The following is an 11,422-nucleotide window of genomic DNA, read 5'->3' as shown; positions in this document are numbered from 1 at the left end:
GTTGTTAAATTTAGTTTACAGTATTTTTGGAATTGATGGCCATGAACACTAATTTATAGGAAACTTATAACCTAATGTTGAGTAGGAAAAGCAGAAGTAGGAATTATTGAGACTAAAATTAAAGAAGGTGTTGATGATAACACAGACTGAATAGGTCAACCTTTATCAACACTATTAAACAACACTTCACTTTGTTTTACAATGTGATAAAATAGACTAAGACCCAAAACTTAAGAGAAGTAGAGATTTGTACTTGGCCAAAGAGCGTTGGATCACTCATGTATTGTGGGGAATTCAATAAGAAAACTGAGAGAGGAAAAAGGGTCAATTTAGTCCAACGAACATGAGGGTTGAAACCAGAGGGAATAGCAACAAGAAGAAAGGGGAGAGCCTGGCCTTGAGTATCTGAAGTAGCTGGAAGGTATTTGACCCTGGCCTGGCGTGCTTCATGCAAAAATTATATATATATATTTTTTAAATCTTATGACCCTACTTTCCATCAGTTATTATATATAACCTGTACACAAGAAGAGACATTAAGTTTAACATAATTGTCCTTGAAGTTTATACGTTACCAGGCAAGGGTACACATAAAAAGTATGCGACATTACGGCTGCGGTGATTTGAAGCCATGGAGCGAAATGCCTTTCCCCTTTCCACCATATCCACACTCTTATTTCTATGGTTCAGAGAGTTCACAACCTGGTGAGGTTCTCTTGCGGCCTGCTCCCTGGCTCCAGCAAGTGTGAGCTCCACTCCTGCTGATCTTCTGATCGTCACAAGATGAAATCACGGAACGAAGTAGACGGTTGCGCATCTCCGTGTCGTTGTTGTTTCATGTGATTTTTAAATGGGCTACTGTGTAAAAAAGATTTCCTACAGATGAATGAGCAAGCGAAAGTTTTTACTCACCATGTATGTTGTTGGTCTGTTTTTCTGATGATATTTTTAAGAAGTATTCCGACATCTACTAATCTTCATGGATGAGATAAGATGATTTCTTAGGCAGACCTGAAATGGATTTCGTCTGAACCCCAATTGCTCCATCGTTCTGTATGAATTCCGTACTGTTTTTTCACTTTTTATTTACTTTGTTTTATTTTACTTTTTTTTAATAGTTTTGTTTCCGGTGATAGGAAGAAACCATGTTATTTAAAGGAGTCCAATTTTTATGTATGTGAGCAGTATTCCGGCTTTTGTACCCTGAGGGTTTAATTTTCTCTGCCGTCCCGCTTTTGTACATGAGAGTGTCTCCTTTGGGATCGTGTTGCCCCGCTTTACCTCTGGTTGGGGTAAGGGAGGGACCCCCATGTTGGAGTTTCGTGGATGCAAGCAGGGCTGGAAGGGTTTGGGGGACAACGGATTTGTCGCGCCACCCTTTCTTATATTTTTTGTTTATCCCTGTTGGGGTTAGTTTTTTTTTCCCCTCCGTTTTTGCTTTTTTTAGCTTCTCCCTTTTTTTTTTCTTTTTTTCGCTTTGGTCTAACCTTCAGTCTTGTTTAGTTCCTCCTATCGGGACCATTTTATGGTCCTTTTTATTTTCCTCTCCTTTGTTCCCTTCCGCCTTTGTTTGTTTTCCATTTCCCGAGGCAAACATAATTTATAGGTTTTGTTCTTTCTAAACCGGCCTTGCTGGGGGATCCTTATTTCATTATTTTTTGCATTTTCCCATACTGGTTATTTAAATTACAACCCATTTTATTAGGTTTTCCTTTTTTTTTTTTTCTTCCCCCCTACTGGTCGGTCACGCCCTTGATTTTGAATTTTATAGTGTGTGGTGTAGTCGCTCAGGATCTTGTCTTCTGCTGCAGAATCTTGTGGGATCACTTAAACGTTGGTGGGGGCGGATTCCGAAAAACCATTAATTTTTTAAATTTCCTTTTTTTATTTTTTTAGGTATTCCTATTTTACCCCGTTTGGACACGTCTTTTTACTTCATGGTTAATTAGACATGCTGTAGATTGCCCTTGACACCCATCAAAATGTGTAGCCAAAAATTCTTATTACACTTATCTCCTATGACTGTTTCCTGTAGAGTTCCCCTCAATGGATTTTGGGCTTTGTGCTTTGGGCACCAATAGGGTTTTTTTTTTTTTTAAGTGGCGATATCTTTCCTCATGTTGATGATAGAGGAAAACGGGTCAATTTAGTCCAACGACAACATGAGGGTTGAAAACCCAAGATGGAATAGCAACAAGAAGAAAGGGGAGAAGCCTGGCCTTGAGTATCTGAAGATAGCTGGGAAGGTATTTGACCCTGGGCGCTTCAGACAAATTATTATATTATTATTATTATTATTATAATAACACAAAAGTAAGAGACATTAAGTTTAACACTAATTGTCCTGTGAAGTTTATACGTTACCATGGCAATGGTACACATAAAAATGTCTGACCATTATGCTGCGTTGATTTGAATGGAAATTGCCTTTCTATCCATTTTATTTCTATGGTTCAGAGAGTTCCAACCTGGCTGAGGTTCTCTGGCTGCTCCTGGTCCACACTGGAGCTCCACTCCTGCTGCTTTCTGATGTCACCAACACAGGAAGTAGACGGTCCCTCTCCTGTGTGTTGTTTCATGTGATTTTTTAAAGAACTACTTTGTGTAAATGATTTCTTACAGACTGAAGAGCTGACAAGTCTCTCTCCTGTATGACTTCTTATGTGTTTCTTTAAACTTCCACTCTGTGTAAAACATTTCTTACAGACTGAGCAGCTGAAGGTTTTTTCTCCCGTATGAGTTCTCGTGTGTCTCCTCAGGCTTGAGTTGTCGTTAAATCTTTTCCCACACTCCGAGCAAACAAAAGGTTTCTCTCCTGTGTGGATTCTCATGTGAGTCTTCAGATTTGTCTTGCTGCCAAATCTTTGATCACAAACTGAGCAGCTGAAAGGTTTCTCTCCTGTGTGAGTTCTCATGTGTCTCCTCAGATCTGAGTTGCGTCTAAATCTTCTTCCACACTCAGAGCAAATAAAGGTTCTCTCTCCTGTGTGGATTCTCATATGTGTATTTACACTTCCCTTATCTGCCAAAGATTTTTTACAGACTGAGCAGCTAAAAGGTTTTTCTCCTGAATGAGATCTCATGTGTCTCTTCAGACTTCCCTTTTGGACAAATCTTCTCCCACACTCAGTGCAGCTGAAAGGTTTCTCTCCCGTATGGATTCTCATGTGTTTCCGGAAATCATCACTTAATCCAAAAGATTTCTTACAGACTGAGCAGCTGAAAGGTTTTTCTCCTGTGTGACTCATCATGTGTCTCTTCAGATATGACTTGAAGTCAAATCTTCTCCCACATTCAGAGCAGCTGAATGTTTTCTTACATCTTGATACATGTTTCAGAGACTTTAAAGCTGACTGAGGTTCTCTGGTCTCCTTCCAATGAGCACTGTCATCCGTCTCAGGATCAGAAGAGTCTCCAGTTTCTGGTTGTAAACATGGATGTTGATTCCTGTCTGGTTCTGGTCTTCCACAGTCCTCTCCATCAGCTTCTGTTTCCATGTGTTGAGTTTGTCTTTGATGAAGCTGTGAGGACTGAGCTTCCTCTTCATCATCTTCACTCTTCACAGGGACAGGAGTGAATGGGAACTTGGTGATATCAGCCTCCTCCAGCCCTTGAAGCTGCTCCCCCTCCTGACTGCTCCACGGTTCCTCCTGTTCCTCTTTAATGTGTGGGGGGGGCTCTGGCTCCTGCTGGTCCACACTGGAGCTACACTCCTGCTGCTCCTCTTCACCAACAATCACTTCCAGAACATCTTGAGGTAAAGCTGAAACACAGACAGTGTCAATATTTATACAATTTAACATTCACAACTCCATTAAACGTAGCAAAATCAAACACTGAAATTATTTTGCAACAATTTTAAGAAGACGGCTCCTCAAAGTTAAGGATATGTTGATTTTGTTTGTCTTCCATGACTGTAGACTAAATGTATCTGGGTTTTTGTTAGTAGTTAACAAGCTTCTGTTGTTAGTCTGAAGGAAGGGTAGCTCTAAGATTAAGCCCACGGTTCACCAAAAACCTGTTGAAGTTTCTAAAGGCTGCATTCACATGTCCTGCATTGCTGCTTCGGAGTAGGTTATACACCAGGGCCGGTTCTAGCCTGCTGTATTAGGATGGGCAAGTTGAAGTTTGGTCCACTGCCCGCTTTACACACAAGTCCGGTGGACCGCAGGAGAGAATGAGAGAACATACTGGTAGTAACATTAGTTGTGGAATGTAGTAAGTGGCCAGTTCAAGGCTATTTTATTCACATTAAAATTGGATAAGGTTGTTCTTTTCTCTAGTAGAAATGATGCTGGGTAATTAATAAATGAGTCATGACAAAAAGGTTTGCTATGTTAGTGTTATATACTTTAACAATACCTAGCTTGTTGAACAGCTTGTTGGATAGAAATACACCCACTACAACTAACGTTAACACAGCGATAAGCCTAACATTGTGTGTGAACTGATATTAGGGTTAATATTGGAGATCTACAGGTTGTGTTTGGCTCAATATGATGTTAAGTGTCTGATCAGTAGGTTTGCTGTAGTTAAATATATATCCTCTTTCCCAGACAAAACCTAATATTTATGTGGAGGACGCAAGATAATTTCATAATCATACTATGACTGCGTGGTGAACCTATAAACCTAACTCAGACATCTGATGTTAAAGATTTGTATTGTTGTTGCTTAGATAAAATTACAGAGAAAAGAAAAACAGACATAAGATCCTTTTTAAGTACAACAAAACGCCAAATAAGTACAATAAGTATTCATACCAAGACTATTTTGTAACAGCTTTATAAGGGAGACCAGGTGTAGAGACAGTCAGGTGTAGAGTCTCAGGTAAGGAACAGGGAGACCATGGACAGTCAGGTGCAGAGTCCAAGGTAAGGAACAGGGGGACCATGGACAGTCAGATGCAGAGTCCAAGGTAAGGAACAGGGAGACCAGGGACAGTCAGAATAAGGAACCAGGGACAGTCGGGTGTATAGTCTCAGGTAAGGAACCGGGAGACCAGGGACAGTTGGGTGTAGAGTCTCAGGTAAGGAACCGGGAGACCATGGACGTTAGTGTGATCTCAGGTAAGGAACCGGGAGACAGGGACAGTTAGGTGTAGAGTCTCAGGTAAGGAACCGGAGACCAGGGACAGTTGGGTGTAGAGTCTAGGTAAGGAACCGGGGACCCAGGGACATGGGTGTAGAGTCTCAGGTAAGAGCCGGGAGACCAGGGACAGTCGGGTTAGTAGTCTCAGGTAGGAGCCGGAGACCAGGACAGTCGTGTTAGAGTCTCAGGTAAGAACCGGGAGACCAGTACAGTCATGGCAGAGTCTCAGGTAAGGCCCGGAGACCAGGACAGTCAGGTGCAGAGTCTCAGGTAAGGAAAGGGAGACCATGGACAGTCAGATGCAGAGTCCCAGGTAAGGAACAGACCAGGGACAGTCAGAATAAGGAACAGGGACAGTTGGTGTTATCTCAGGTAAAGACCGGAGACCAGACAGTGGTGTAGAGTCTCAGGTAAGGAACCGGAGACAGGGACTTGGTGTAGGTCTCAGGTAAGCGGAACCAGGGACATTAGGTGTAGAGTCTCAGGTAGGACCCGGGAGACCAGGGACAGTTGGTGTAGAGTCTCAGGTAAGGAACCGGGAGACCAGGGACAGTTGGGTGTAGAGTCTCAGGTAAGGAGCCGGGAGCCATGGACAGTCAGGTGTAAGTCTCAGGTAAGGAACAGGGAGACCAGGGACAGTCGGGTGTAGAGTCTCAGGTAAGGAACCGGGAGACCAGGGACAGTGGTGTAGAGTCTCAGTAAGGACCGGGAGACCATGGACAGTTCAGGTGAGTCCAGGTAAGAACAGGGAGACCAGGGACAGTCGGTGTGTAGAGTCTCAGGTAAGGAACCGGAGACCAGGACAGTCGGTGCAGAGTCTCAGGTAAGGAACCGGGAGACCAGGACAGTCAGGTGCGAGTCTCAGGTAAGAACAGGGACCATGGCAGTCGATGCAGAGTCCAGGTAAGGAACGGGAGAGGACAGTCAAATAGACAGGGACGTCGGGTGTCAGTCTAGGTAAGAAGCCGGGAGACCAGGACAGTCAGGTGAGTCTCAGTAAGGACAGGAGACCAGACAGTCAGGTTGAGTCTCAGTAAAACCGGGGACCAGGGACAGTCAGGTGCAGTCTCAGGTAAGGACGGGAGAGCAGGGACAGTCAGGTGATCTCAGTAAGGAACCGGAGACCAGGGACCGTCGGTGAGTTCTCGAGTGTAGAGACCGGGAGACCAGGGACAGTCAGGTGAGTCTCAGGTAAGGAACCGGGAGACCAGGGACAGTCAGGTGAGTCTCAGGTAAGTGTGTTGAGCTTAGTTCACATTTTTGGAGGTGTGTGGCTGTCAGGGTGAGCTTGGCTCACTAAATTTACATTATGATCAGCTAATTTAACAAGTGTACAAACGCATTGTACTTCTTTTACATGGGGTCACATTTTCAAAATAAGGAATCGTGTTTTAAGGTACTTTTGTGGCTTGATTGTAAACTTAAAAGTAGAGAAATGGTTTTAAAGAAGAAGATTTTGGTCCATTTGGTCAGTTTTGTCATTGAATCAAGAGAAACACTGAACTGAAGGATCATGGGAGAGTCTCCATGCTACACTAATGATAGTACACAGGCTTTCCTCTGTGTACACATATCCTCTACAAGTACAATCGTGGCTGTTTTGTTTGGCCCATGTTTACATGTATACACACTCATAACTTCTATATACATGTACACACATAGTTTCTATATACATGTACACACACATAGCTTTTATGTACATGAATATACATAGCTTGTATATCCATGTCTACGCACATACCTTGTATATATTTCTATGTATATATATTTGAGATGTGACAGTGTCCCACCTGTCCCCTGGTCCGCTGCCAGCTTCCTCTCTGACGTCATGTTAAAGTTCCTCTTGTCCCCGACCTGTTTCAGGAAACAACAACACGTTAGCAGGAGCTAGCTGCTAGCGGCTAACCTTAGCTTAGCACCGACTCCCCGCGACATTAACAAAGGAAACTAACCTGCTCTGTGTGGCTCTGGTTCAGCTTTTAAAACCACATCCGGCAGTTTGAGACCTTTCTTTCTTCTTAAGAAACTAAACACTGGCGCGTTCTACTCCGCCGTCTTCATCACGACGGGACACACACACAGTTAACGTTAGTTCCGGGGAGGGACGCTATTACGGGTCGGACCAACAACTTCCGGGCACTTGTTTGTTTACTAACGTAACCAAAGGTTTCTTACGTCGCCTAGACTCGTTTGTTTATTTATTTTCTATTTTACTCTTCTTTTTTCCTCTGAATGTAGATTTTCTGTATGTGCTCATATCTTTTCATTATTTGTTTGACTTGAGGCCAAAGTTTCTTTTTTGAAATGGGTTTTGTTTTGTTGTTGTTGTTTTAAATGCCTTGTTTGTTTGTATATTTGTATTCTGAATGAATGAAAAAAGAAGAAAAAAATCTCTCAACTCGGACAGTTTCCAGCCTTCAACAAACCCCGCGGTCCGATTCCACTTTAATGGTATGAGAATAAATAATAATATAATAAATAAAGTATAAATAATAATGGTATGAGAATAAATAATAATAATTTAATATAATAAATAAAGTATAAATAATAATGGTATGAGAATAAATAATAATTTAATAAATAAAATTTAAATACTATATAAATAATGGTATGAGAATAAATAATATAATAAATAAAATAATAATAATGGTATGAGAATGAATATAAATAATGGGCTGTATTTTCTGAAGAAGGCGGCTTTCAAACTGCACTTCCTGTCTCCCTGACAGAGAGAAAAATCTAAATTATGCTTAAACATGACACACAGAATTAAAACATGAACCCAGTGTGTATTGAATAAACTCCCATATTGATATATGATTAATTGTTAATCTTGCTAAACATACGTTACTTAGAAAAAATTGAATATGCGTGGGCTTTATAAAATATCAGTAGGTTACATTTGTTTGATTTCTTGATTATAATTGATCGTATGACAGAGATTACAAGACAAAACAATATCTAATCAAGTATTTAAAATAAGAGTGTACTTGTTCCCACCACACTATATAATGTCTTCTATCTAGATGTTGATATATGAAGATTTTTGTTAGATAATTGAGAAGTTTTGCTTGGACTTGAAAGCACAAACATTAATCTATATCATCAGTCTCGGGTTCAGAAGAGTCTCCGTTCTGGTCTCCTGTCTCTGGTTGTAAAAGTGGATGTGAGTCCCTGGTTCTGGTTCTGGTCCTCTTCAGTAGGGCTGCACAAGTAATCGGATTTTAATCACAATTTACGATTTGGGCTTTCATGTGCGATCAAATTCGTGTGATCAAGCAATATTTAAAGTTCATTCATTCATATTTATTATGCAGGAAAGTTAAAAGTGACATTACATTACAATTAAAACGGGCTTGACTCAGTTTAAAACTGGTTTACAGCAGGTTCCTGTTCTGCAGAAACATAAAACACTGAACCTGGTTACAGCGCGTCGGGACAGACATCGATGTGGAAAATTTGGACAACTAAAACAACAATATAGTTACATAAGGACAAAGACATTATTATACAAGACATCAGCTGGGTTAGACAAATACGGACAGCGAAAACAATGCCTCATTCTGTTCATAGAACGCTGCGTATTGGAGTTTTTTCTTTCTAAAAAAAGCCAATCTAGCGCTCTAAACCACTGTCTGATCAGGTGCCACCATGAGCCAATCAGAATCGTTCCCTGTTGTTCTGCGCAGCTTAGTTTCTAGATGTAGACAGTCTCAGAGGACAGAGTAACGGGGAGGAAAATCAGAAGGCTATAAACTATCTTTGGATTCTGTGGAAACTTTTAAAAAAACACTTGAAGACACGTCTCTTCAGACAAGCTTTTAAATCAGTATTTTATGTGTTGCTGTTTTATTTGTTTTTACTGTAAAGCACTTTGTGACCCTTCTTGTCTGTGAAAGGTGCGTTATAAATAAAGTTTACTTACTTACTTACTTCACAAAGAAAACAAAAAAATGTCTATCACATTCCAATGACTTCACAAACTAAACACTTTTTTGTTGTCTCGACTTCGGCCAAACTGTGGAAACTCAGCAACAACTGTGAATTTCTGGATTAATTGTTATTTTTCATTTATTTTTAACGACACTGATACTACGAGTGACTGAGATCAGTACAGAGCAAAGCAGAGTGAGTGAGCTGATTCTTCATTTCACACTCAAACATCTTTTTCTGGTGGTGGGACAGCCCTAACTTGTTCAATTGTTTGGATATGACTCTTATTTTTTCTACTTGGCAAATTCTGACGCGCGCTCTCGCCAACGATCAAGGGGAAGAAGTCACATGGATTAATAACACAGAAAAGTATTGTAAAAAATAAACATGCAGTACATACATTTATATAAATAACCTTTCTTTTCTACATCATTTTATAATGTCCCAAATAATTACTGTTGCTTTAACAGGTATGATAGTCTTTGGCATTTTAATCCCTGTCATTTGCATTTTAAATCACCAGTGACACTATAGGCTACTGTTTAATTTGATCTTTTTCTAATTTTTCCTTTTAGTCCACTGACTTTGGGCTAGCCTGTATGATAACACATCTAAATGCTACATTAATCTATGTAAACTGTCGCAGAGTTAAGTTCCTTAACAACACAGTTTCAGATGGCAGTGTCGCTGCACTCATTGAACCAACCTAATGCCCTTCTTCCGTGCTCTCACGTCATGTGGAGATGGAGGAGGGAAGCCTCAAACTTTAGAAAAGTGATGCATATATCCGTACTTTATCAGGAATGTAGCACCATATGGATGTGAAAGCTTGTTGTTAAAATCAACAAATAATCGAGATAATTAATCGTGATCTCAATATTGATCAAAATAATCGTGATTATCATTTTGACCATAATCATGCAGCCCTACTCCACAGTCCTCTCCATCAGCTCCTGTTTCCATCGGACCAACACATTTATGTCTTTCGACATCAGAACTCCAGGAAAATCTTCTGTTACAAACCCTGCAGCTGAATCTTTTCTCTCCTGTGTGGACTACCATGTGTGACCGTAAACTTCCTCTCTGTGTAAATGATATCTTACAGACAGAGCAGCTGAAAGATTTTTCTCCTGTGTGGATTGTACTGTGTTTCTGTAAACTTCCTTTCTGTGTAAAGGATTTCTTACAAACGGAGCAACTAAAAGGCTTCTCTCCTGTGTGAGTTCCCATGTGTCTCTTCAGGTGTGTTGTGGTCCCAAATCTCCTCCCACACTCAGAGCAGCTGAATGGTTTCTTACATTCTGTATCATGTTTCAGAGAGTTTAAAGCTGACTGAGGCTCTCTGGTCTCCTTCCAATCAGCACTGTCATCAGTCTCAGGTTTAGATGAGTCTTCAACCTCTGGTTGTGGATGTGAGTTCCTGGCTGGTTCTGGTCCTCCACAGTCCTCTCCATCAGCTTCTGTTTTCATCTGACCAACACATTTATGTATTTCAACATCAGAACGCCAGGCAAATATTTTGTTACAAACACTGCAGCTGAATCTTTTCTCTCCCGTGTGGACTGCCATGTGTGACCATAAAGCTCCACTGTGTCTAAAAGAATTCTTACAAATTGAGCAGCTGAAAGGTTTCTCTACTGAGTGAGTTCTCATGTGTGTCTTTAGATGTGTCCTGCGGCCAAATCTCCTCCCACACTCAGAGCAGCTGAATGTTTTCTTACACCTTGAATCATGTTTCAGAGAGTTTAAAGCTGACTGAGGTTCTCTGGTCTCCTTCCAATCAGCACTGTCATCAGTCTCAGGTTCAGAAGAGTGTCTAGTCTGGTCTTCAGTCTCTGGTTGTAAAAGTGGATGTGAGTTCCTGGGTGGCTCTGGTCCTCCACAGTCCTCTCCATCAGCTTCTGTTTCCATGTGTTGAGTTGGTTGTCGATGAAGCTGTGATGACTGAGCTTCCTCTTCATAATCTTCACTCTTTACAGGGACAGGAGTGAATGGGAACTTGGTGATATCAGCCTCCTCCAGCCCTTGAAGCTGCTCTCCCTCCTGGCTGCTCCACAGTTCCTCTTTAATGTGTGGGGGGGCCTCTGGCTCCTGCTGGTCCACACTGAAGCTACATTCCTGCTGCTCCTCTTTAACAACAATCTGGCATTTGTTGTCTGGCGGCAAAGCTGAAACACAGACAGAAGTTAATGTCAGCCAGGAGGTTGCAGGGTTTCCCCCAGAAAAGTTTTTAGCTCGGTAGCCAGTGTGAAAATAAGACTCTAAAAAAGCTCTAAGACTCCATAGGGCCCTACGTACAGTCAGTGCTACAAGCTAAGTGGAGATTTTAAAATATGACTACGACTAAGTACCGGTTAAGAGGACTTGAATTGTTTTTGTATCCTGTATTTGTTCTTGT

The 11,422-nt window shown here is 41.3% G+C and overlaps 2 protein-coding genes across 5 annotated transcripts in view; both read right to left on the bottom strand.

Annotated features, from left to right (window-relative positions):
* The window catches only part of LOC116686444 (oocyte zinc finger protein XlCOF7.1-like), a 588,898-nt gene that overhangs the window by 569,831 nt on the left and 7,645 nt on the right, over positions 1-11,422 (bottom strand). The window lies entirely within an intron of this gene.
* The window catches only part of LOC116686455 (oocyte zinc finger protein XlCOF6.1), a 10,821-nt gene continuing 1,532 nt past the window's right edge, over positions 2,134-11,422 (bottom strand). The window contains exons 1-3 of one of the 4 annotated variants that reach the window (XM_032511480.1): positions 7,044-7,283; positions 6,882-6,945; positions 2,142-3,763 (exon numbers count right to left, since the gene is read on the bottom strand). In XM_032511480.1, coding sequence (XP_032367371.1) covers positions 2,454-3,763; positions 6,882-6,921 — 1,350 coding nt within the window. In that variant the 5' untranslated portion in view covers positions 6,922-6,945; positions 7,044-7,283 and the 3' untranslated portion in view covers positions 2,142-2,453. Of the gene's footprint in view, positions 3,764-4,018; positions 4,128-6,881; positions 6,946-7,043; positions 7,284-11,422 lie in introns of those variants that run through there. The other 3 variants (XM_032511482.1, XM_032511479.1, XM_032511481.1) reach the window with 3 other exon arrangements.

Source organism: Etheostoma spectabile, unplaced genomic scaffold, assembly GCF_008692095.1.
Source record: "Etheostoma spectabile isolate EspeVRDwgs_2016 unplaced genomic scaffold, UIUC_Espe_1.0 scaffold378, whole genome shotgun sequence".
Classification (NCBI taxonomy): Eukaryota; Metazoa; Chordata; class Actinopteri; order Perciformes; family Percidae; genus Etheostoma; species Etheostoma spectabile.
This window is presented reverse-complemented; position numbering and strand designations above follow the sequence as displayed.